The 27932-nt window shown below is 41.9% G+C and overlaps 1 protein-coding gene across 1 annotated transcript; it reads left to right on the top strand.

Annotated features, from left to right (window-relative positions):
- The first annotated feature begins 113 nt into the window (after positions 1-113).
- Positions 114-27747, top strand: LOC142149719 (NXPE family member 3-like). Its single transcript, XM_075205025.1, has 5 exons — positions 114-581; positions 4450-4670; positions 6036-6091; positions 7488-7718; positions 27215-27747. Exons 1-5 carry the CDS (start codon positions 126-128, stop codon positions 27745-27747), a joined length of 1497 nt encoding a protein of 498 aa, XP_075061126.1. The 5' UTR covers positions 114-125.
- Positions 27748-27932: the final 185 nt, after the last annotated feature.

The following is a 27932-nucleotide window of genomic DNA, read 5'->3' as shown; positions in this document are numbered from 1 at the left end:
AACCATTTAAATTGGTTTGTTTAATTTTTCGAGTTTGTAATGTTTGTAATGTGTGCTGTCTTTAGTTGATTTACAGGTTCCTAAATATGCGATCTTTGAAAAAGCTAAAGCCACCCTCCCCTAAGATGCAGACACGACCCACGAATGTCCCTCAAACCATGTCTGTCTCTACCACAACTGTTGATCCCAAATTCATAGAACTTTTAAGATTGCTTGATTGGCCGGCACCTCCATCCACTGTGAGACATTATCGTTCTTCTACCAGCCCAAGACGCTGTGATTACCGTCTGTTGGATGCACTGGGCACATACAGGATTGGGGAGATATTGGAAGTGGTCATCACAGCTCGGGATCACAATGGTCGACCAAAGGAATATGGAGGAGATTACTCCCGGGCCAAACTGCACTCTCGAGCACTTAAGGCTGGAGTGACTGGACATGTAAAGGACTTCGGTAATGGAAGCTATTTGGCCACATTACTGCTCCCATGGCCGAGCAAAGCAGAGGTACAAATCAGACTTATTCACTCCAGTGAAGCTGTGGATGTTTTGAAGAAGAAGAGGGAGAGCCATCCAGAAAAGGTGATATAGAGTAGTTGTGACTAGTCTAACACTTATCAATCCAGTAACCATTATCGATCACTATTATATTGTATTTGTGTTTTGTTAGTGTACCAATATTACTTACATATAATGATAACCTCATCAAGAGTTAAATAAGTCAATCATTATCACAATGTGGCTGGATATTTGTCAGTAGGATATAACTGGCTGAGGAGGCAATCCCAGGGTAGAATGTTAGCCAATCACTTGATGTTCTCATCCTATCCTAGGATAACCACATTGGCCAGATATGCCAGGCTGCTGCCACGTCCCCCTGTCACATTGAAATAAATTTTGCACTATATCTGGGGGTTTCATGCATGTTATAGTTGTTTCAACCCAGAGAAAAGTCCTATGCTTGTAAAACCCTTACACTGTATAATGCATTATAATAAATATTCCCAGTTTTAACTCCTAATAATGACATTATCCACTATGTATGTGCTCCTGAAATTCTTTTTTGTGTTTCACCATGACAAGAATAGTGACATCAACTTTCTAAATAATCCTAAAAAATTGGAGTCTACTATTATGTTCAAAATTGATTGTTTTTGACAGTGCAAGATAAAAAGAGGTACATGCTATAAACACATAACAGAAATTTGAGATGCTTCAGAGATGGGAGAGAAGATTGGGACTGTCATTGGGACTGAACACCAAGCAGGTCATTGAAAAATCGTATAAATACATTTGACCAAAATCATATATATTATTAATCACTGCAAATATACAATAATGCAAAAATACTATTCAAAATATTGAAATAGAGTAGAATGCCATACTGGGAAAATTACAATAATCATCAGATACATCTGGGCAAGCTCTGGAAAAAAGTGCAGTGAAATGCTTATTTATGTACTCATCTGTCTTAACATAAGAGATAGGTATCAGTAAGATTACCGCTAGTGTCAGTTTATTATTCCTTCAAAGTATGTTGTTTTAACATTATTGGACCTGCACCTGTCTGCAACCTGCAGGTGCAAATAATGCAAGATAAAGACTGGTTTAAAACACTACTGAGCAGGTGCAAATACCATGTACTTTGAGGGATGCCATCATCCCAGTGTGAGAGGGTGTCTGGCCATGGAGCCCATGAAGGTGGTGAAGAAAGGAAGAGTGAAGGAAAGACACAATGATGACTCCCTGGTCCTGGGATCCAGCAGTGGTAAGTTTTCCTTTACTTTCATTCCCTGTCTCGCACCGGCAACAGGTGGCAAGTGAATGAATCAGGGCTCACTTCCCACTGTCCGCCAATCAGCGGCCGGAAAGGTGAGCCAATCCAAGCTCACCACCATGATGTCGGCGCAACGGTGGTTATTTAAGCCATCTTGCCTGGCGATGTAATGCAGTTCGTTGGTGGAACTGAAAGAAGAAGGACGTTGTTGGACGTCCAGTGCGATGGTCCCAGTAGGGAGCTGCTTGGTCAAGAAAAGAAGACCGCAGCGGCACGGAGCCCTTGCAACGGCTAGGAGCACCCCTGCTAGAAAAAAAGAAGAAGCGCTGAAGCTGAGAAAAGGCTGGATCTGGATGACCCAAAAATTCCGGGAAGAAGCCGGATTTCCTACATGGAGCATGTAAGTAGAACTCACGTAGATAGATTGGGCACAAGGCCCGTGGCTAATTGGGGAAATAGTGGGCAGAAGGCCTTGGCTAACAATGGAAAACGGTTGGATTTTCTTTGGGCGCAAGTCAGACGTTGACATCTCTTTGTCTCCAGGCGTGATGCCTGAGACATCAGGCAGGCTATAGGTCTGTGGGGCACAGTCATTCATGAGGCCTGTGGGGCAAAGTCAGATGTGAGGCTTGTGGAGCACAGTCGAAAGTGAGGCCTGTGGGGCAGAGTTTTAGGCTATAGGGCTGTGGACATGTAAAACTATAGGCCTGTGGATAAAGTGGCATTAAGTCGGTAACCTTAGGTAGTATTTCCCATAGTGTCCCCATTGTAGGTTTATGCAGCCATTTTGTGGTGTATTTTGCATTGTAAGGTATAGCAGCTCTGTAACAATTTGTGTGGTGCTCACCATAGGATATTGCATGGTAATTCCCTGCATTGTAATGTATGTAACAGTGTACCTTTTTAAGTCTCTTCCAATGTAGGCCCCTGTTAATGGTAGGCTTTTGGTATCCAGTAACAAATTGTGATTTGTGCCTTGGCACTGTGGGGTGAGTTAGAGCAGTGCACTATACCCAGTATTAGTAGTAGTGTTATAGTTGTGCAGCTAGCGATCACAAAGGTTCTTGATAGGATCAAGGCACTGCTTTGATTTGCTGTTATTGTTTGTTAGAACTGACGCTAGTGTGGGAGGCACATTAGAGCTATCGAGCTAGCACTGTGTGGGGGTGTGTTGTGTCAGCATGCAGATAGCTATCAAAAGGAGGTGATTGTTTTCTCGGTGAGTAACATTTTCCGATTTCATCTCTCTTTTAGACCACAGTGGTGTGGAAAGTGGTTTTGGTGGGTCTGGGAGGACAGTAGGCGATCCATCGTGAACAATGTAGGACATCTGTGTGCATCTGTTGTTCCCCACAGGCATTACATCAGTGTAGAAAAACAGATCCCAGGAAAGGATTCTCTGTTTCAAATCCTCTACAGACACCTTGTTCCCATGGTGGGCTATATGTGGTCTCTGTGTCTATTGTTCCCTCTGTATTGGTTGCTGGTCTAAAAGGGGCTGACCCAGGACTGTACCTTCACAATCCTACATGCCATTAAACCCATAGTGTTTTTGGTTCAAAGAAGACTAGTTGCCTCTTCCATGGAACAATGGTATCCCACTTAACAAGAGGGTAAGCTTAGGCTAATAAAGGTGAGCTCAGAGTTTTAATCCCTTACACGCTTTCCTGCCAAATAGTGCACCCAGCAGATAAGGACTTCCTGCTCTGTTGAGAGGGGCCGGCATGGTGGTGCAGACTCCATTAAATGAGTCATGGAACTGGACTCTGAGATGTCTTTGGAACTGTGGGCCCCCTTATTGCCTGTGAAGAGTTTGTGGCTCACCTCTACTTACATAATACATGACTATTTTATAAACATCCTGTTACCATCAAATCTAATCACCAAGGACCTGCCCTGCCCACTTCAGAAGAAAGAGAAGGGGGGAGTCTCCCAGTCATTCTGGGTGAGTATGAAGTATGATTTACACACTTACAATGTTTTTTGGCTCTATCATAGGTGTTCTCTGTACTCTGGTGTGTTAAGAACAGGTATGTGCTTATAATGAGGTTGCTGGTGTGTAAAAATAGGGGTGTGTTTATAATGGGGTCCCTGGTGTGTTAAAACAGGAGTGTGCTAATAATGAGGCCTCCGGTAAGTAAAGAACAGGGGTGTCTTTGTAATTAGGTCCCTTTTGTGCAAAGAACAGGTATGTGCCTATAATGACTTCATTGGTGTATATAGAACAGGGTTGTGGTTTTAATGAGTACATTGGTGTATAAAGAATAGGGTTCTGGTTATAATGAGGTTGCTGCTATCTAAAGTACAGGGGTGTGCTTATAATGTGGTCCCGGTATGTAAGTAATAAGTTGTGTTTATAATGAGATCACTGATGTGTATAGAACAGCATTATGAATAAAATGAGTTGGATGGTATGTAAGTACCAGCTTTGTGCCTATAATGAGGTTACTGGGGTGTAAAGAACAGAGGTCTGCTTATAATGTGGTAGCTGTCTAAGGCAACAGGCATTGGGCTACAGCAAAATGCATTCTAAATTGTTGATTTCTCCCTAGTTTTCATATCTAATAATGATTAAATTGTAAGGGATGAGAATGGCGCCATTACATTTTCCATGTCAGGAATCAGAATTACTTGGCACACACTTGGTAGTGAATTTATGGTTCTGTTTTCCAGCTCTACTTCTATGGATATTTCCAATTTAACAGTAGCAGTGAGATGATGGAGTGTAACCTGGAACTGGCGGGAAAGGACGTGTGCAAATACAAGGACCCCGTCTCTGGTAACACGTGGCAGTGTGTGAGGCCACGGAAGCTGCCGTGTGACTCCTTGGTTTATCATTCCATGGGTGGATTCCGCAAAGTGACAAATCAACTGGAGGATTCTCTGCTTAGTCGGTGAGTATTTTTGTCCATTAGAAAGTCTTTAATTCCTTAAAACCTTAAACAAATAACAGGTTGATCTGATATAAAATGGCAAGAAAAGAGAAACGACAAATCTCCTTGATTTACATGTGCAAGATTTATAAATTCAAATAAGTGCTAGGAAATGATCCATACACCAAGTTCTGATGCAATAAGAGTTTATTTTGATATTTTGAATCATTAGTCTGTCCCTATACTACCCTAACCTAAAGTGGCCAAAATCACTGTTATTCTGGAGCCCTATCATTGTCTCAAAGCCACACCGTCCACTATTCTGCCAGCAAGGCAGGGACTAAGGCCAATGTCCTCCTGCTTTTTCGGTACACAAAATATTAAAGTCTGAGGAGGTTTAGCAGATCCAAACCTCGGAACATTCCTAGAACAGTCCAACAGGAGCCGTAACCCCTAGTAAACCTGTCCAAAGTAGCATGTATAACCAAGACTGAATGGTCAATGCTTCCTTTTAAGCATTATACAGTTTCAACGGTGGTGTGAACTCGGAGTCTGATCCCAGATAGCACTTACCTGCTAGATTAGGTACCTGCATAATGGAGGGTGACAATGATGCCTCTCCCAATTCCTCAGGTGGCAGCAGGTATCCTGCAGAGATGTACTCTGGGAAGTCTAGCTAGAGAACAAAGGACATCCATTTGTTTAGCAATACAGGATAATTCTGTTTAGCATCTGGTCCATCCCTCAATTAACCCCTGAGTATTTTGTTTGCTGAAATTGGTTCTCCAGGTGTTCAGCACTTGAGACTCAACATAGTTGACAGCTAGGATAGAAAATCTCACAAAGACTTTAGCCAATGGTCTGCTCAACATCTCTGGATGCCTCCTGATAACTGGGTACACTGATAGCCGTAAATGAAAATAGCTCTCTCAGGGGACATGTAGGCATATCTGGTGGTGTCTACAGAACCCATCTGATAAGAATATGCAAACACCACACTTTTATAAAAGCATGCAATAAACTTCATATACCAAGTGGAAAAATCCATCTAAAAGTTTTATTTGACATCAAGAAACGTGACAGAGGGAAAGTAACAAGAAAATTTGGATAAGACATAGCTATCAATCCTTATTTCATGTCATGTGTGTTTTAGGGACAGGAGTGAATCAGGCACACACTGGAACAATAATAAATTATGGATGAGTCATCAATAGATGTTCCAACCCGAGACAATTAGAAAAAACACCTTTTCTTGATAGTCCCCAAGATGGGTGTGTTAGAGAAAAGAATTGGAAGTGTTGGGGCCTAAATTAAAACTTTACTGTTAATTCTAATTATGTATATGACACATTCAAATCTGTTTACTCAATCATTGCTTTCCCATAGCTCTGTCACTGACCAGATTATCCCTGGCAAGGTTCCTCAAATCAATGTCATGTCAGGTAACAGCTCATTGGGTAAGTTAACGGTAGGGCAATTGACTTGTAGTCACTCTATAACTTATCTTTTTTCATATTGACAGCCGAAGAAAATCCTCTTCCTTTTTTATAACCCAAAGTGTGCTTTCATATTCTTAATGCCAAAGCGCATTTTGTGTGTTTTCCTAAGTTAAGATCCTTAATGAATCAGGCCCTAGAATCTGATTGGTTGCTATAGGCAACATCTCCACTTTTTCAAACTTGCAGTTTAGCAAATATACCGTTAACTCTTAATCAGTGCTGTATAACAACTTATAACTCATGGATAAAATGATAACTTCCAATAAATGTGGAACTATAATTCCCTTCTACAATTGTATGCATGAGCTGAGCACCTGGAATTAGCAGTCCACAGATTGTCTCCTATTTAGGATCAAACTCAGATCAGGCTTGTTCAGGGTGGTATGGCTGTAGGTGGTAATAAAGGGTAGATGGTGAAAGCCTCAGTCAGATGTCCATAGCATGGCTAAGTGGTTAGCACTTCTGCCTCACAGCACTGGGGTCATGAGTTCAATTCCCAACCATGGCCTTATCTGTGTGGAGTTTGTGTGTTCTCCCCGTGTTTGTGTGGGTTTCCTCTGGGTGCTCCGGCTTCCTCCCACACTCCAAAAACATACTAATAGGTTAATTGGCTGCTATCAAAATTGACCTTAGTCTGTCTGTCTGTGTGTGTGTGTGTGTGTATTAGGGAATTTAGACTGTAAGCTCCAATGGGGCAGGGTCTGATGTGAGTGAGTTCTCTGTACAGCGCTGCGGAATCAGTGGCGCTATATAAATAAATGGTGATGATGATGATGATAGCATAAGTAGTTGATCTTGATAGGGCACAGAAATCAAGTTTAAATAGTTGGAACAAAATTTTTCTCTCTTGTTCCATGAAAACAAGACAGTGAGCACAAGAGCACTTGTACCTCCAAATTATAAAATAAAATAACATACCTGACGCGTTTCTCCACAGTAACTTGTGATTTCCTCAGAGATGTCTCTAAAATAATCCAACGAACTTGTGAAATGAACAGCAATGCTGGAATGCAAGCTGTTCATGCAATGCTGTGACACTCTTTCTGTCCTGTACTATCTGTCCTTACAGAAATTGCATTGGAGCCTTTGGCTTCTGAAACACTTGCTTGTGATGGTACATGTACAAAATGTTTTTGGGAGGCAGACTCATTTCAGAAATGGTGAGATTTCCATGGGAGCAACCCATACAGTTTAGTAGTCTGGAGGTGTTTTATTAGTGCCCTTGTTAATGGTCTCTGTATACGTGAATTTGAACTGCAACAGGATAGCACAAATGGCGAGGGTGTTGGTTGACCTATTATACTAAGTAGAACTTTATTACTCTCTCATTCTCACTTAGCCCTCTCTCTTGCAGAACTTACCTCCAATCTCTCGGTCTGCAGACCTGGCCAGAAGTCTAGACAACCGTCTGGCTTCTATTATGGTGATGTGTGGACATCCCTTACATGTTTGGGGCGACATTTTACTCAGTCATCAGATGCTCTTGCCTGTCTCAAAGGGAAAGACATCCACATGTTTGGAGACTCCACTCTTCGCCAATGGTTTGAATATTTGGATGTATTCATTCCAAGTAAGATTTTCACTTTGTTTTCCTACAAAAATTCACTGACAATGTTTGGTGCCCATTATTCTATGTAGAGACCTCTAATTATCTATGTGTTTGCTGCTAGAAAATGGAACGGTATTCAAACTTGAACAGATCTTTCATAAAGTCTTTATTGTTTTTGAGGCACAGCAAAGTATAACAGGCACTTTAGTTTGCATGAAGTCATCATAGTTGGTTGAAAGAATGAACGCTTAACACATACCACTATTAATACGATACCCTTCCAGTGCTGCTCTTCTTCTATTTAATAGTGCTACCATACCAAAAACAATCAGTACATAAAGGAACGTAGAAGAGCATAAGTGATCCAACCATATTTATATGATATTACAATTTACATGAGTGTAGTTTTCAATGTCCTAAAACAACCGTGTTCTCTCTCCGTCTTCCAGAAAATATATTGAAACATTGTGTCTGCTTGTGTTAATATTTCCAACAACAAACATAAAAAAGCCCAGAAAAATGTATCTAGTGTAATATATTCAATATAAATTACACACCTAATGTGATAATAACAAATAGTCCTAGGGCATGATTTATCAAGATATGCAAAACAAGCGTAACGTGCTTTTTTTAAACAATGAACGTACATCGGGCATACGCACATCCATGTTCATGTTCAAGTGTATATAGGTATTAAGGCTAAAAAGATAAAGTTTTAGAACAGATGGATAGAGGTCTTCAGCTGCCACCTTTCCCGTAGATTTGGTAGCGTTCAAAAGTGCTCGGATGCCCCCTGGACTTCACTCTAGCATAGTAAAAGTTTATCAAAGGTGACCATAACACGGAGGTGAAGGATAGCTGGAATACAGGATACAGTACCAGGAACAGTCCAAAGGTCAAGAGTCGATAGTAAGCAGAATATTCAGAGCCACATGTTAATCAATGCGCACACGTCCGGCTGTCCACACTTGCCGGGATGTGGAGCTGATTAACACAGCATCCCAGCCGTTGCTCTGCTAACCGAAGAGATGTCCAGTCTGTCATAGCAACAGCCGGGATGCGGCACTAAGAAGAAAGGAAAGTCACTTATGTGATTTAAAAGCTGATGCACCTGGCAGTATGTTTTTACTTGGCCCTCTTTTAATTCATCGGAAGATGTACATTTGTGTACGACATGAATTTGTGTTGCCTACTGACTGAGGAACACACAGGGGCGCAATTCCTTCCTTACTTATGTTTTATTATAATAATTATTATCATACTAACCCTGCTTATTAACTCTTTGTATGATGTAATACGTGTGCTGTTTGTATGATATTGCCTGATATGAAAAAAGTATATACAACATACCTTATACCTTTGTAAATGTACATTAATACACATTTGCTTTTAAAAATAAAACACACACATAATTATTTTTAAACAAAATAGCTATTTTCATAATCAAAATTATATGCTAAACTTCGCAAAACCTAGCAAAAAAAATTTCAATCGGAATTGTGGTGAAACGAGGTATTGATATTACCTTAATCAGTCTGAACCTCATTTCTCAAATTTGGACTATCTTGTCAGTCATATTTAAACTTATATATATTCTATTTGTAAGTAGTTAAAATGTCTGCCAGCATGGTTTTCTTATCTTGCAGACTAGTCCATGCAGGGCCGGTGCTAGGGTTTGCGGCGCCCTAGGCAAAATTTCGCCACCGCGCCCCCCGTGCCTGCACCCCTCCCGAACACACTAAATAAAAAAAAAATAGATTTTTTTCTTACCTTTTCTTCCTCTAGCTGCATGCTGACAGGGGAGGGGAGGGGGACGTCGGGAACAACATCAGAGGCGCCGCCGGACAGACTATCAAATGATCATTGACGTCAGTCAGTGATCATGTGTGAGATGCGCCACAGACATTGAAAAACAGCGGCGGCACCCCGCCGCCGCTGCACTACGTTCCCGAGCTGCTGAACCGCTGACTAGATTAGAAAATCTAGTCAGCGGCGCCCTGCAGGTCCCGGCGCCCTAGGCAACGGCCTAAGGTTGCCTAATGGGAGCGCCGTGCCTGAGTCCATGGTTTCAGCCTAGGCAAAAGTATTATTGTCCACCAGTCCTGTATGAATGTACCCCACAGCAGCAACTGGGCCTTCACTACCCAGTGATAGCTGAAGTCAGACTGGTGTTGAGGCCTCGGCCCTTGCCCTGACAGGAAAGAGACAATCGGTCTTTGGAGAACTGCCTTTGCCCTGATCTACCTCTCCAGGTCTTGGGCAACTGTGTGGCTGCCAAAAGCGGATTGACAGTGACTCAAGACCACTGCCTTGTTGGTAGCCTCAAAGGAGAGAGGGGGAAAAGCTTGGATGGATAGACAGCAGTCCCTCTGAGAGGCTAGGATACTGGTGAGGTGTTTTCATTATACTCTGTGTGTTGTCTGTGCCAGACGACTTTACTGTTATTTGTTGCAGGTTGTATTTAAATATGTTTATTGCTGCTTGGTGCTACCATGTTGTTAAATAAACGTGTTTATTTTATTTTGGATATTTGCCTGGGTAATTTTGAAACTTGCATGAGTACCGGGTAGGCCAACTGTGCTGCACAGAGGGTTACATTAAACCCGGAATCGCCGCAATAATTTTATAACTTTTTGTAAACATATCTTAGCTCTATTGGTGTAGTTTGTTCACATATCTTTTCTAGCTCAGCAGAGTTTAGAGGTGCTACATTAAGTGGAAATCTCTGCAAAGGTTCATCTTATTCTGTACACAGTAGTAGCCAGATGACTACATTTTGGAAGCACATTTGTGGGATTGATTTCTTGACAGCAAACACTTATTAGGCCCATGATGTCAGACACCTGTTGAATGGTGACATTTTTTCTAGGCAAAGACATATTTATTAGAGAAAGGTTTACCGAGGCCTACACTTTTATGCTGCAAAACAAAATTATTGATATTAGACTAGATTATTCAATAAACAAAACTTACTTCTTACTTTTAATTCTTCTCCATGGGGCGTGGGATTGGCTCCCTGCCTCCTCCGCATAGGCCTCACTGAAAAAAACTATGTATAATAAGCTTCCTTCCCCTTCTCCTTTAACTACTCTCACCTTGTCCTGCCTCTTGTCTCGCCCCCTGCCCCCTCCTTTCCCTGAGTGGTTACCTACACTGCTCAGCTGTAACAGGATAGACTTTGTTGTCTGCACCCCCCCCTTTCTTCGTGTCACTTGCATCGGGCCGCCTAATCACCATCCTCCCTTATTCCTCTTCGGCGCTATTGCTGCGCCTGCGATTCCTTTTAGGAAGTTATAAGTTAAATGAGATGTTAGTTTAAGAATAAGTGAGTTTAAGTGTATATATTGAAATACATTGTATTTCACTGTGCCTATAATTTTGTAATCTGCCTTGCTGGTTTTCACCCCCCATCCCCCCCCCCCCCCACGTGTGTAATGTCTACTAGTTAAACAGATGTGTGATAAGATGAAAAGACTTCTTTCGTTGCACATAGTTTGAATTGAATTTAGGGAATGTTGCTGAGAAGTTTGCTGACATCCCCGAGACCAAAGGGAAATTAGTGAGCAATGCTAGATAAAGATGTATCGCATTGTTAGTAAATTAGGCCTTTGAGCCACATTATGCCATCATGTGTTTGTAACAAAGCCTGGTGTTAGGTCAGCCATATTGGGTGGTGAGTTTGCATTGTAAGAAGAAGTTTCAATATGAGTATTTGTACTGCAATAGTGATATATAGATCTATAGTGCAATTAGGATTAAGATGGAGATAATGCAGTCAATATGTGAATTGTAATGAATTCTGAGATAGACACACACATACGCGCAGGCACATATTCATAATTAGCAAGACATTAAAAGATATTGTACCTACACACAGAATGTCACCTATTATATGCATTGTATGTAAGATTATGTTATTGAAATTATATAATTGTATTATTGTACAAGTAGAGATAATATTTCATATTATTATTTTATTATTATCATTTATTTGTAAGGCTCCACAAGGTATCCGCAGCGCCGTACATGATACAAACAGTAGACTATACAGGGTAAAACAGTACAGAACAATAAACACAAAGTACCAGTACTTCAGAAACTCCAGGCAGGCAGATACAGTAGAGACGGAGCAGAAGAACAGGTAGGGAGACAGGAGGGAAGAGGGCCCTGCTCATTCGAACTTACATCCTAAGGGAGGGTAAATAAAGTCAGGCACAAAAGGGAGCCAGTGAAGCAACGGGGAGCGAGAAAGGGGTCAGGGGAGAACCATAAGAGGTGAGAGGTTAAGTGGATGGTTGGTACATATATCTGCACTGTGGTTATGAATTTATATGTATTGATACATGAGGTATTATATATAGAAATCTGTGTGATACAGTAAATTAGGTTTAGAGGACTGAAGTAGGTGTAACATAAGAGGGAGAGTGTAAATGCGTATGGTAATGTAACGAGCATACCCAGAAATAGAAAAAGAAGATAGTGTGCGCAATTATGACAGAAAATGCGGGTTCTATTACACATACATATTGTCACGATCTGCCTCCTGCAGCTGCTGTCTGCAGGAGCTATGTTGGAATTTTGCCTTTATAGGTATCCAGCCTGCAGTACCACTGTTCCACCAAAGTGGCCCCTGTGGTATTACTCCAGGATGTTTAGCACCTGTCCTTGGCCTATATAAACCTACCTGTCTCAGCAGCCATTGCCACCTCTGCTGGTCCTCCTGTAAATTATCCTTGCTTGACTTCCTGGTTTTGACCTGTGCTCGTCCCTCCGTTTTGGCATCTCTTCCTGTGACCCCTGACTCGGCTTTGTTATGACAGCACCTACAGACTATTGCATCCTGTGTGTCATCTTCACTGTCTAGTGGTAACGCCTCGCAGACCATCTCATCTTGTTTCCAGTTTCTCCTGTGTATCGGTCCGCAGACTCGTTTATCCTGTGTGTCATCTCCACTGTCTAGTGGTAATGCTTCGCAGACCATTGCATCCTGTCTCCAGTATCTCCTGTGTATCGGACCGCAGACTATTGCACCCTGTGTGTAATTTCCTTGCTATAACAGTCATACACTGCTGACTTTTCATGCCTTACCATTTATTGCATCACTTACTTGTGTAACCCGTGTTTAATCTTTATTAAACCACTTTGTTCCACTTGCATTTTCTGAGTGGTTTTTATATAGCAAATTCTGACAGTATGAACTGGCCATAAAATCTAGCCTGCCGTTGCATGCTTTCCACATTTGTTGAGGATTCCAGGGTGTTGGTTTATTTACTCAGAATTCAATTCAGAGTCCAGAGACCATGGCTATCTTTTCTTCTGAAATTCCACTCTTCCAGATGCTTCAAGTGGACATTCTCCAACTCTGCTCTAAAATTTCTCAGGTCTCTTCTTTGTTAATTAAGGTACTTAAACACCTTCCCGTCTCCGTTCCTAGTATTTCTTGCTCCAATACCAGCACTGCAGTGACAAATCCTTCTCCCAGGGATAAAGTCATTACTACAGTGCATCCTCCAGAGATTGTATCTTGCAATGAAGATATGTTTGGCCAGAAATAGGTCCACCCAGGAAACAGCCAAATTTTGTGCCTCAACCAATTTTGTCTGCTGCTGAATCAGTGCAAACCGCACCTCTTAACAATGTTTCTACAAAATTTCAATTAACTAAGAAACACTGTGTAACAAACTTTAGGTTCACAGGTGCTCCACGCCCCCACCTGACCGAAGAGGAGCGATGGCGGAGAAGAACTAATAAACTATACCTCTACTGTGCCAGTGATGTGCATTTCTTATAAGACTGTCCACTCGGCAGACCACGACAGCCTACAGAGCTGTCTTCAGTTTACTCTCCTCCTTATTCTGAATTTTTTTACACATCACTTCCCGTTTCTACATTTCAATCTGTCTTGCTCAATGTCGAGGTCTAATCCACTACCTTCAACCACATGTAATGTGATGCCAGTTCCAGCCTCCTGTCCTGAGGTGCCACTTCCAGCCTCCTGTTCCAAGGTTCCAGCCTCTGCCTCCAGCTCTGAGATGCCAGCCTCTGCTTCCAGCTCTGAGATGCCAGCCTCTGCCTCCAGCTCTGAGGTGCCAGCCTCTGTCTCCACTACTGAAACTTTTGTACCAGAGGGGGCTCTGGTACAAAAGTTTACCTAGTACAGTCCAGTCCAAGTTGCCACTCAATACGGTTCAGGCCGACTTGCCACTCAATACGGTTCATCCCCAGTTAACACTTGGTGCTGTCCTCTCTGAGGCTTCTCACAGTGCTGTACACTCAGGCGTCTCCCAGTGCTGTCAGCTCTGAGGCTTCTCCCAGTGCTATCCAGTCCGAGCCTCCTTCCAAGTCGTGTGCCCAGTCCGGACTGTCTCCAGCCAAGAGTGCTTTGCACGAGCCCCCAGAGACGGGTATGGTATGGCATATCGATGCCGAGAAGAACAACAAGACTCACCCTGACGTGAGACTATTCCGAAGGAGCTGGTTCCCGACCCTGGCCGATGACGACTCCTCTTCACCCCGACAGCAGCCAATGACGATGAAGCAATAAGGCGGCTGCAGCTGATGACGTCATTGAGCATGCCGACAGCATTATCGCTGTTAAGGGGGTGAGGTAAGTATGCACCCATGTACAATGTATAATCCTTTCTAACACTTAGTCTGCGGGGTCCAGACTGCTTTAAATGAACATTCATCTAACTCGCACAGACGTCAGACTGAAGTGCTGATGCGCTGTCCATTCGGAATCACTGCCTGTCAGACTGCCGGTGCCATCGGACATCTGGATCTTCGGATTTCAGGTAAGTCTGTTTTTATTGTCTTAGTCTTTTCTGCAATAATTTTTTTTTTTGTAGGTCTGAAGAATGTTGGATTTATCGTCGATGGAAATCCGTACCCAACCCATTGTCAGTCTTATTTTGACCCCTTTCTTAAGACCTAAGGCTAGGTAGTTTTATGCTATTAGTATATAACCTTTGTTGACCAACAAAGATTGAACAGAAGGAGCGGATGCAGAGGGTGCAATTTCCAGCCACTTGGGATTAGAGAGGCAGAGAGTTTTCCAAAGCTAATTCTAACAATTATCCGGGAGCAGTGGATGCACCAAGTTTAGATCAGAGCCCAAAAGGGGCAGAGAGGCTGGAAGCATCTTGCAATAAACTACAGCATAAGTAGCTACTATTTCTTTATTGCATATACATGCCTAGATGGTGATACATACGTTTCTCTATTATTACATGTGGATGCTTTTATGGAGTATGAGAGACTATATATGAACATAATTGAAGTGTACAACATCCAATAAGAAGTGGATAAAGCCCACATGACTTTCGATCACAACATTTTGTTAATTGGATTATACTGACAAAACTTCAAATGTATCTATAGCATGAAACTATATACGAACGTAGCAAGATATTACATTATAATACTTATCAGTTTGGCAGTATTCCATACCACTGTTTGATCTGCATATTGTATCATTATTAGGATGATACTTACTGTACACTGAGTATGTGAAGTTTATGTGACCTTTAGTTATTGAAATAGCTGGTAGGATTCTAAAATTCACTTTAAGGATAAGTTGTGGAGCCACGGCATTGGCCTGCATAGATGATCAGTTGATACAGGGCATTGGCCGCATAGACACTGACGAGAGCCCTCCCCCCCCCCCCCTCATTATCCACACCACTATCCCCTAAAGGTAAACTGCAGATCACAAAACATCCACAAAGAGTTTAAATGACTCATGTTTTGTTGAAAGAACTATAAACACACCCAGCAACAACAGAAATATGGAATTTGTTTAGAAATATACACTTGCATTTTTAGCACTTGTTAATTTAAATGTAAAATAAAACTCCCAAATCCTTTGGGCTTATACTGCAACCTAGCCAGCCTCTTGTAGCACATGGTCTTCAAGATTACTGAGTATTTTCAGATAAAAACATTTTAGAGATTTAAAATGTATGCCTAGCTAGCATTCCATTCAAGAAACATATATGCTGTAATTTTTTAATATGGTGCAATCAGTTTTTACGATTTTCACTGTCAGCTGTGATGTAGACGAGCAGGTGCAAACCTAATATGCAATAAACTGTGTACATCTGTGTGCGCTGGAGCTTGAATCACACGTATCTCGTTGGAAACGTCTTTACCGTATATTGCTACCCCTTCCCGCCCCATTCTGCTCAAAGATGAATTGGATGTTGCTGCGTTCACTGATGTATGTTCATGTTCTGGGCTTGTGCAGAGCAATTTTACGCAAAATATAACATTTACGCTTCTTAATGATTCTGGTCCCTATTAGTGTCTCGTGTTTTGTGTTTTGGATTCGGATTTGCTTGAGGTTTTGGGTTTGGATTTGTTTTGCAAAACACCTGACGAAAGGTTTTGGTTCGGATTTAAGGTTTTGGATTCGGATTTATTTTGAAAAAAACATAAAAAGTGTTAAAATCAAGTTTTTGGGTTTATTTTCACTCATACGCTATTATTAACCTCAATAACATTCAATAACAATCATTTCCACTAATTCCCAGTCTATTCTGAACACCTCACACCTCACACCTCACAATATTGTTTTTAGTCCAAAACGTTTCACCGAGGTAGCTTTCTGGACTGCATAGTGCAGTGGTCCCAGTACACAATTTGGTACCGGGGCCACAATACCTCCGCCTTTAAATGGTCTGAATTCCACTGCCTGCTCCTACATCCTCTGCAGCATATACAGGGTGTAGTTCGAGCGTGTCAATACCTCTTGTTTTTGACGATGACAGGTCATTTTCATTGATTTATGATTTGGCAGCAACAGTCAACGTTGTTTAATATCTGATACGCCTCTATCTGGACTGCATAGTGGAGTGGCCCCGGTACCCAATTTGGTACCGGGGCCACAATACCTCCTCCAATTTTCAAGTGTAGTGTTTTTAATTTATAAAAACTACAGTAGTTATAGCACGTCAATAACTCTTGTTTTAGACGACCATGGTACAGAGCATTCATCATTGAGATCCCATCAAGTATGTGAAAGACAGACAGCATCGAAGTGTTATTTGTTGACTTTGTTAACCAAAAAACTGTCCCTGTTGCAAATATTCGTGCAATGAAGAGTGACTTTTTCTATTAAAGGCTCAAGCTTTCAAGTGTAGTGTTTATAATGTATAAACACTAAAGTAGTTCAAGCACGTCAATACCTCTTGTTTTAGACGACCATGGTACATAGCATTCATCATTGAGATCCCATCAAGTATGTGAAAGACAGACAGGGTCGAAGTGTTATTTGTTGACTTTGTTAACCAAAAAACTGTCCCTGTTTCAAATATTCGTGCAATGAAGAGTGACTTTTTCATTTAAAGGCTCAAGCTTTCAAGTGTAGTGTTTATAACTTATAAACACTACAGTAGTTCTAGCACATCAATACCTCTTGTTTTTGATTATGACAGGGCATTTTACTTTTGGCTTAATTTGTTGAATTTGTTTTAATTTTGTTTTACTTTGTGCTCATGGCAAACGACTGTTGAATGGTCACATAATAGCAAAAAAAGAGTTGCAAGATGGAATTGTCCTTGGGCCCTCCCACCCACCCTTATGTTGTTGAAATAGGACATGCACACTTTAACAAACCAATCATTTCAGCGAAAGGGCCTACCAAACTGTGCCTGAAATGATTGGTTTGTTTGGACCCCCACAAAAAGAGCTGGCAAAGAAATAAAAGAGTTGCAAGATGGAATTGTCCTTGGGCCCTCCCATCCACCCTTATGTTGTTGAAATAGGACATGCACACTTTAACAAACCAATCAATTCAGCAACAGGGCCTACCAAACAGCTGTGGCTGAAATGATTGGTTTGTTTGGGCCCCCACACCAAAAAAGCTATTCATCTCTCCCTGTACAAACTAAACAGGCTCTACTGAGGCAAGATGTCGTCCTCATCCTCAACCTCTGATTCCTCTCCCCTTACAGTGTGCACTTCCTCCTCCTCACACATTATCAATTCGTCCCCGCTGGACTCCACGACCACAGGTCCCTCTGTACTATCTGGAGGGCAGTGCTGTACTTGATTGAGGAATTGATAATTCATTTTTATGAACATCATTTTTTCAACGTTCTGAGGAAGCAACCTCCTTTGCCGCTCACTGACCAGGTTCCCCGCTGCACTAAAAACTCTTTCCGAGTACACACTGGAGGGGGGACAACTCAGGTAAAATAGAGCCAGTTTGTACAGGGGCTTCCAAACTGCCTTTTTTTCCTGCCAGTAACAATATGGACTGTTTGACATGTCTATTTAGATGGTGTCAGCAAAATAATCCTCCACCATTTTTTCTATTGTGACAGCATCCAATGCAGCAACAGTAGACATGTCTGCAATGGTTGGCAGGTCCTTCAGTCTGGACCAGATGTTATTAGCATCCCCGCCAGCGGCTCTTTTAGGAAAACTGAGCTTTTTCTTTGCAGCCACAGATGTGGAAGAAAATGAGGGTGGAGCTGTTGGCATTGCACGGTCCTCTTCAGAGGACAATCTCCTGACCAGCAGGGCTTTGCACCGCTGCAGACTTTTGTCCGCCGGAAACAGAGACAAAACATACGCTTTAAACCAAGGATCGAGAACGGTGGCCAGAATGTATTCCTCTGACTTTAAAATAGTGACCACCCTCGGATCCTGGCAAAGTGTACGAAGGGCTTTATCCACAAGAGCTACAAGCTTGGTGGAATCGCAATATTTTACCAGCTCCTCCCTCACTTTCTCCAGCTGCTTCTGCAACAGCCTGATCAGGGGAATCACCTGACTCAAGCTGGCAGTGTCGGAACTGACTTCTCGTGTGGCAAGTTCAAACGGATGGAGAACCTTGCACAACACGGAAATCAGTCTCCACTGCGCTTGACTCAGGCGCATCCCCACTCCTTTGCTTATGTCGTAGGTGGCGGTGTAGGCCTGAATTGCTGCTTCTCCATCCTCTGCAGCATATAGAGGGTGGAGTTCCAGCGCATCACAACCTCTTGTTTGAGGTGATGGCAGGGCAGGTTCAGGCTTTTTTGATGTGCCTCGAGCCTGCGGTAGGCACTGGCAGAATGCCGAAAGTGTCCAGCAATTTTGCGGGCCACCGCAAGCATCTCCTGCACACCCCTGTCACTCTTGAGGTAATGCTGCACCACCAAATTAACGGTGTGTGCAAAACATGGGACGTGCTGGAAATTGCCCATATGCAATGCCCGCACAATGTTACTGGCGTTGTCTGACACCACAAATCCCCAGGACAGTCTAAGTGGGGTAAGCCACTGCGAAATAATTTCCCTCATTTTCTCTAATAGGTTGTCAGCGTTGTGCCTCTTATTAAAGCCTGTAATACACAATGTTGCCTGCTTTGGCACAAGCAGACATTGTGTAGATGCTGCTACTGATGCAGCTGCTGCTGTTGCTGCGGAAGGGGATGCATCTACCCAGTGGGCTGTCACAGTCATGTAGTCCTTCGTTTGCCTAGAACCACTTGTCCACATGTCCGTGGTTAAGTGGACAGTGGGTACAACCACATTTTTAAGAGCACTGAGGACACTTGCTCGTACTTCTCTGTACATCTTTGGTATCGCCTGCCTAGTGAAGTGGAATCTCGATGGGATTTGGTACCGGGGACACAATACCTCCATCAACCCTCTAAATCCTACTCCATTGATGGCGGACACCGGGCGCACGTCTAACACCAACATAGCAGTTACAGCCATAGTTATACGCTTTGCAATACGGTGACTACTATCGTATTTTATGGTCATGGCAAACGACTGTTGGATGGTCAATTGTTTTTTGAAAGACGTAGCGGTCTTACGACTTCCCCTCTGGGAAGATGACCGACTAACAGCAGCAACAGCAGCAGTGGCATTAGTAAGCGTACCGCTGCAGGATTCCTCGGATGAATCCCGTATAGAAGAGGACTCAGTCTGGCTGGTGACATGGCCTGCAGTACTAAATCTGGTGGAGATCGAGGAGGAAGTTGACGAGGAGGGTGTTGGTGGTGTGTATCTAACAGGACCAAGGGATTTAGGTGTCCCTGTACTGATGACGGTCCTAGGCCCAGTTCCTGAACTAACCACTGAACTATGAAGGTTATTCAGGTGACGTATAAGGGAGGATGTTCCTAGGTGGGCAAGATCCTCACCCCTGCTTATTTGAGCTTTACATAAGCTACATATGGCCATACATTGGTTGTCCGGATTTCGATAAAATTAACTCCAGACCAAAGAGGTGCATTTTTTGGTCTTCTGACCAGGCATGACAATGAGCTTTTTCATCCCATGGACATCAGCTGTTTCCCCCCCTGGTGCCTCATTTACAATAACCACATCACCATCCTCATCATCAAGTTCCTCCACAGCGCCAGCTACATCAATAGCCTCCTCCCGGTGTACATCATTGACACCTTGATTATCCAAATCTAGATCTACACTGTGGGTGATCCTTCCAACATATGCAGAGGGTGTGCTGCAAATGCTGGATGGAGTCACCTCTTCCTGTACAGTGATGGGAAGGTCAGGCTTCACAACCACCAACACCATTGGACTCGCCTTGGGGATTTGTGATGTCATCTGTTTAGAAGGCAGAGTTCTTTGCTGTTTTGTTGTTGTTGCTGACAGCATAACTCTCTTAAATTTTTTGTAGGGGGGGGAGGAGGAGGGCTTAGATCCTTGGGTGAAGCTGGACCACTAGTCATGAACACGGGCCAGGGCCTAAGCCGTTCCTTGCCACTACGTGTCGTAAATGGCATATTGCCAACTTTATGTTTCTTCTCAGATGATTTTAAGTTTCTCTTTTTGCTACTTTTTGAGAACTTGGGCTTTTTGGATTTTACATGCCCTGTACTAGGAGATTGGGCATCGGGCTTGCCAGACGACGTTGATGGCATTTCATCGTCTATGTCATGACTAGTGGCAGCAGCTTCAGCATTAGGAGGAAGTGGGTCTTGATCTTTCCCTACTTTATCCTCCAAATTTTTGTTTTCCATTATATGTAGCACAAGAGAGCGTACCCCTAAGCCACACACACTCGGCAAAGGCTTTAAAAATTATATGCGGCACAGGAGAGTACCACTGGAATTATACTGCTGAATCAGTGAACTTTGTAATATAGCAGTACCAATGGACTTATAATGCAGAATCAGTGAACTTTGTAATATTGCAGTACCACTGGACTTATACTGCTGAATCAGTGAACTTTGTAATATAGCAGTACCACTGGACTTATATTGCGGAATCAGTGAACTTTGTAATATTGCAGTACCACTGGACTTGTACTGCTGAATCAGTGAACTTTGTAATATTGCAGTACCACTGGACTTATACTGCTGAATCAGTGAACTTTGTAATATAGCAGTACCACTGGACTTATACTGCTGAATCAGTGAACTTTGTAATATAGCAGTACCACTGGAATTATACTGCTGATTCAGTGAACTTTGTAATATAGCAGTACCAATGGACTTATACTGCAGAATCAGTGAACTTTGTAATATTGCAGTACCACTGGACTTATACTGCTGAATCAGTGAACTTTGTAATATAGCAGTACCACTGGACTTATACTGCTGAATCAGTGAACTTTGTAATATTGCAGTACCACTGGACTTATACTGCTGAATCAGTGAACTTTGTAATATAGCAGTACCACTGGACTTATACTGCTGAATCAGTGAACTTTGTAATATAGCAGTACCACTGGACTTATACTGCTGAATCAGTAAACTTTGTAATATAGCAGTACCACTGGAATTATACTGCAGAATCAGTGAACTTTGTAATATTGCAGTACCAATGGACTTATACTGCAGGATTGTTTTTGGATATTTTTTTTTAATTTATTTTTTTATAATTATTTTTTTTTAAAACTTTTTTTAATTTTTTTTATAACTTGGGAATAATGGGGAAATAACAATGCCCTTAGAAGGACAGAGCACAGGACACAGCACCACTGGACTGAACAGGACACAGCACAGGACCCAGCACCACCACTGAACTCAGAAGGACAGAGCACAGGACACAGCACCACTGGACTGAGCAGAACACAGCACAGCACAGCACAGCACAGCACAGAACTGAACAGCACAGCACAGCACAGAACTGAACAGCACAGCACAGCACAGCACGAGATATAGCAGGACAGAGGACCACCTAACACAACCTCCCTCTACCCTGATCAATGCCCGAGTGAAGATGGCGGCGGCTAGCGGGGAATTTATAGAATACGAGTATTGCGAGATCCGACAGCGGGATTATGCCTCGGTTTTAGTTTTGCAATTGGCGGGAATACCCGGATCTGTCTCGGATCCGGCTCGGATCGGCAACGTTCGGGTGGGCTCGGATTTCAGATATCCGAGCCCGCTCATCTCTATATATCCCATCTCCGCTTATGGAAAATAAAATCTAAAGACTACTCTAACAAACAGAAGAGCAGTGAGGCAATGGAAGAGCTTGTGAAAGCATGCGTTCCACATTATCCTGGAGCTACTTCAAGTAGATTCTGACACTATAAGTATAGGCAGCCTCCTTCCAAAATTTCAAAACGATTTGAAAAGTGTGTGATACATATGTTCGACAGGTACATGATAGACATTTACATGGTCAACACCAGACTATAGACAGGGTTGGAAAGTCGATAATAATGACTTAAACAATTTTATTAGGTCAACAATTGAAACGCTCACAGTATTATTAGGTTGACAAAAGTATACCTAACCCTATCCCTAACCGTAACCACATCCCTAATCCTAACCATATCTGTAATCCTAACCATAACCCTAACCATATCTACCAACCTACATTTGAATTGTAGACCTAATAATGCTGTTTACATTTGAATTGTCGAACGAATAGTGCTGTCAACGTTTTAATTGGCAATCTAATAATACTGTTGACACGAGCATTGTGAACTGTCGACCATGTGAATTTCTGAATGTTGACCAAATGAATGGCTGGCGTCAACCGCATACCTTTGGAAATATGAGGATGACAGCCAAAGATGAAGAAGGCCCTGAGCGCAAGCTTACAATCTCCCAGCTTTGTCATTTGCAGCAAGTTCGTTCAAGTAGTTTATCGAAAGGTAGAAATTCATGTATAGTAACAAGCAGCCCAGCGTCAGCTAGCAGCTGAATAAACAGACACCTCATGCAATCTTCACCATCTACAGTTTCATCATCAACCTCCTCACTATTAGTACATAGTCCAGCAAACAATTTGCAAATGTAAACTTACTCCCCTAATACAATCCATGATTCCCAAGAGACAGCCTTGCACACTACAAATGTTGCTGGGGTCAGGGCCATCTTATCCATTGGGCACAATGGGCAGCTGCCCAGGGGCCCCACGGGCAAGGGGGCCCCATAGGCACGGCTCTTAATGAGAATAATCCTGCAAAAGAAAAAAACCTGCAAAAAAAACCTACAAGGGTCACTGAGCAAGTACATCTATCTCTATCTCTATATATCTATATCTGTATACATCTATATATATATCTATATCTAGGGGCCCCGGTGCACTGCTTTGCCCGGGGGCCCATAATGTTGTTAAGATGGCCCTGGCTGGGGTGATACTGCTATACAGAAGGGGACCAAAAAGAGCAAGCATAGTTTTAAATGACAATTGTCTGTGAAGGAAGCATTTGCAGATAGGATAGCCAGCATCTTTTTACACAGTGAATCACAAGTCATGACAGCTATGTTAGCATTGGATGTGAGTCCAATTTCTGTCATTAATACATCAGGTTTTATCAGACTAGTTGAGATCATGTGTCCACGTTATGAAATTCTATCTCTATTCCATTTCTCCCAAACATCAATTCCTCAGCTTTACCTGCAGATTAAACAAAAAGTAGTTCAGTCGCTAAAAAATGCCGTTGTACCTACTGTCCATTTAACTACGAATATGTGGACAAGTGGTACAGGTCAAACAAAGGCTACATGACCGTGACAGTCGACTGTGTTGGTGTATTGTGTTCAGCAGCAGCGCCTGTAGCATCATCATGATACTCCTCATCCCTACAGTAAAGTGGTGCTAGCACACAATACCTGGTAATTCATAGCATCCTGTCTATTGCCTGCTTGCTAGTACTGATGTGATATTGCTGCTCACACATTTGCTTTTAGATTGAAACACTTGGGATTTTAAAAGCAAGAAATATATTTTTTCGGGGGTTGTGCTATTCACAGTCAAATAGCTTAGTGTTTTTTCACCACTAAATGGTCCAGATGTCACTGATAACTAACTCTTGAAAAACTGCCTTCAGATTGAAAAACTTTGATTTTAAAAATAAGAAAGAATATTTTTTGTCCACTTCTAATTAGTTTGCTAATATACTATTATTACCAGTAGCCGCTGCTTGTCTATTCTTCACTATCTCACACGCAATTTATCAGCACACAATTCCAGCAGGCTGATCTGTAAATAAACTGTTAAGTTTTGTGCAGTAAAACCACAGTTATGTCAATATTCATTGTCTCTTTCACCATGTTCAACCCTCTACAATCAACTCTATAGAACAGAATTGCAGCAAACATCCTACCCACATACTATCACTTCTAAAATGGCAGCAGAGAACAGAAGGGAGGGCTATATATATATATAGAAGAAGTTGATCCAAAACTCGTAAGATCTAACATTTTACCGGAAACTAAGTTTAGCCTCATTTTCAGATCCAAATTTGTCACGAGAAATCAAGTCATGACAGTCCGTAACGCTTTACAATTGGGAAAAACAGTAATTAAACAATACTGGGTAATAGATATAGACAGAGAGGTAAGAGGGCCCTGCTCGCAAGCTTACAATCTGTGGGAAAATGTATTGATGCACAAGGATAAGTGCTACATCATGTTGAATATTTGTACAGCTAGAATGCAAAGATTATAAAGTATTTAGTGGGCTGTATGCTAAGTCACACAACTATGTTGTTCAGAGGGTTGCGAAGATTTAGATGGTGGTAAAGGAATATTATAAGCTTTACTGAAGAGGTGGGTTTTCAGAGAACGCTTCAAGTTTTGAAGACTAGAGGGAAGTCTTGTGGTGTGAGGGAGTGAAATCCATAAAGTGGGTGTCCTGTAACCAAGAATGGGAGGAAGTGATGAGAGTGGAAGGGAGACGCAGATCTTGTGCAGAACAGAGGTGTCGAGTTGGGAGATATTTTGAGACAAGTGAGGATATGTATGTTGGTGCAAATTTTGTTGATGGCCTTGTATGTTAGTACAAGAATTTTATATTGGATTAGTTGAAAAACAGGCAGCCATCTTATTACATGGCTTCAAGAATAGACAGCAGAGGAGATGGTTAGTGGAGTGACACAGAAACTAGTTGAAAAATAAACACCCGGCTAGGAAAAAACATACAAATGAGAGCAATCATATATATGCAGCATCAGAATTTTGAGTCATTCTGCGTGTACAAATGTGTTCTCCTGTTTTAAGTATCCTCCAATTCTGACAACGTCCCCTCTGCACAAGGCAGAGAAAAACACGTTCTCATACATTCTACCGTCCACCAAGCAGAATTTTTAATAAATAATGGTTTTGTAGCAATAAAATTGACCTTTCAAGATATATAAAGTAAAATGTGATGTCATGCTTATGAAGGTTTGGAGAGTTAGCAAGTGATTCTAGCCTTGTCTAGCTAAAGAGAGTTGCTGAGGTTTTGGGGAGGTTGCAAGATGTCCATTTTTTTAGCTATTGTATCACACACTGCACTGTAGGTGAGATGTATTTAATTTCATGACCCTCTGCAAATCATTATTTGTTTAAACAAAGAAGTGCCGTCAAGCACTCCCTATACCGCCCTCCATGTATATCATGCCTTGTAACGCAAGTACAATGACTATAACAAACATGGGGGAAGGGGAGGGGGGGAAGTTGAGAACAAATGTTCTAAAAGTCCTAGGCACCATCCACTACACTTGTATCTAAGTCTCTCAAAGCATGTCATTGTTTGTGTAAAAAAGGCTTGTGTTAGAGATCCCCCTTCTATGTTTCAAGGCTTGGAACAAACAGCATTTCTTAGACCCCCTTAAATATATAAATCTCAAAATAATAAATTCATTAATTAATTTATAGTATAATGATGTTGAGAAAATGAATAATAGTCAGCACAGTGGCTTAGTGGTTAGCACTTTTGCCTAACAGTTTGTATGTTGTGCCTGCGTTTGCATGGGTTTCCTCCGGGTGCTCCGGTTTCCTCCCACATTCCAAAAACATACTAGTAGGTTAATTGGCTGCTATTAAATTGACCCTAGTCTGTGTGTATTAAGGAATTTTGTAAGCTCTATTGGGGCAGGGACTGATGTGAGTGAGTTCTCTGTACAGTGCTGCAGAATTACTGGCACTATATAAATAAATGATGATGATACATTAAGTGATGAAAAAAGGAATACTCTTGTGCAACTAATTATCAACAGCTCCATACAGCTCACAATGTAATCTGTAAGAATATATCCATGGTTGCATGTGCAGTGCAGTTTTATTTTAAAGCTCCACCTGTTGTTTCAAATCAGTATTGCATGCCTTCAAAGAATACTAGCTAGATAAACCTTAATGCAAAATATAGTTTTTTTGAGCTTATCACTCAATGCCACTTTAAATTATTATTAATGATTATTATTATTAGCAACTGTTTATATAGCACCTACATAATATGCAACACTCCGACATTTACATCAGTCCCTGGCCCAGTGGAGATTACCATGTATACACTCTACCCCACACACACATATTAATAGGATTAATTTTTGTTAGTAGCCAATTAACCTATCAGCATGTCTTTTGGAGTATGAGAGGAAATTAGAGGACCCAGGGAAACCAATGAAAACACAGGGTGAAGATTCATACTCCAGAAAGATAGGGAAGGGTAAGAATTTGTTGCCAGTGAAAAGATTATAACAGAGTTAATGCTGAAAAATCACAATTCTTCTGAACCCCCCCACCCCGATAATGTCCTCTACTAATCATAGTTACATATATACTATCAGACTGGGACATGAAGGGTGAACTGGGATTGCAATGGTAGCCCCTGTGAATCAGTGGATGTACCGCTGTATTGCAGTGTCCATTGTGGGTGTAGCCAGTAGCCTGAAAGGCATGGCTAGCAACTAAGAGGGGTGGGGGGACAATCACTGTCCCGATCACCTCACCTGAGTAATTCTTCTTTACTTCTCGCACGGTGTCAGAAGGAAAGAACTATCTCTCAGATGACTGGGGCAGTGATACGTATTTCCTCCCGACTTACCACACAGGACAAACAATGGGAAATAAAGCGGGCCATCCGGCAGTGGGGCCCACCAGTGCTTTGCACAGTACCATGGTAGGCAAACCCAACCCTGCACATATTCTATTTGTTGTAGAAAGATATCTAATCTGTTTTATATTAAACTGATGAAATTGCCATCACCACCTTCTGTGGTAAAAAATTCCACAGTTTGTGAACATGAAATGGAAAACACTGGTGGATTTATAATTTGATGGGCTATAATGCTCAGATTACATTAAATGTTTTATTTTGTTTTCTTTATAGGTCTCAAGAGGATAGACTTGCATGTTAAAAACAATTCCGGACCTCTGCTTGCAGTTGATGCTAATGCTGGTCTGGTCCTCCGATGGAGGTTCCATGGACTTCCCATGAGGACATTCAAGGCAATGATTTCTAATCTGCATTATGAGTCGGCTGATTTGGCTGGGATTGGTGGTGGGCCTCATACTGTTGTTATGTTCAACCTTTGGGCTCACTTCACCACCTACCCTGTGAGGGTCTACTTAAAAAGGTTGGACCAGATCCGTCAGGCAATTGCATCTTTACTTTTCCGCAGCCCTCAGACCACTGTGATAATAAAAACAGCTAATACGGGTCCTAAGTTAATTTATAACAGTGACTGGTTGTCTCTTCAGTTGGACATCTTACTGAGGGCAGTCTTCAATGGAATGGCTGTCACTATCCTGGATGCCTGGGACATGACATCCTGCCACTATCTTCCTGACGGCATCCACCCAGGTCCACCAGTCATCAGGAATGAGGTGGACCTTATGTTATCTTACATATGTCCACACTAAGGGACAAGACACATCTCAGTTACAAGCCAGCACATATTATCATCCTGTGTTTTGTTATGGACACGGGGAAACAACCAAGGAAAGCATAGTGTAATATTTGTATTTTGTGTATTTTTATTATAGTTTTAATACTACAAAGTAAAATATATTACAAATATAATAAAGTATATTACTGTAAATGATAA

This window comes from Mixophyes fleayi, chromosome 4, assembly GCF_038048845.1.
Source record: "Mixophyes fleayi isolate aMixFle1 chromosome 4, aMixFle1.hap1, whole genome shotgun sequence".
NCBI classification, from domain to species: Eukaryota; Metazoa; Chordata; class Amphibia; order Anura; family Limnodynastidae; genus Mixophyes; species Mixophyes fleayi.
Note: the sequence above shows the minus strand (reverse complement) of the source record. Positions and strands in the feature narration are given on the sequence as shown.

Coding starts and splice junctions, on each gene's coding strand:
- LOC142149719 (XM_075205025.1), top strand. CDS start 126: ATGCAGACACGACCCACGAATGTCCCTCAAACCATGTCTGTCTCTACC. Junction 6,092..7,487: donor TCAAATCAATGTCATGTCAG/GTAACAGCTCAT, acceptor ATTCTCACTTAG/CCCTCTCTCTTGCAGAACTT. Junction 7,719..27,214: donor TTTGGATGTATTCATTCCAA/GTAAGATTTTCA, acceptor TTTTCTTTATAG/GTCTCAAGAGGATAGACTTG.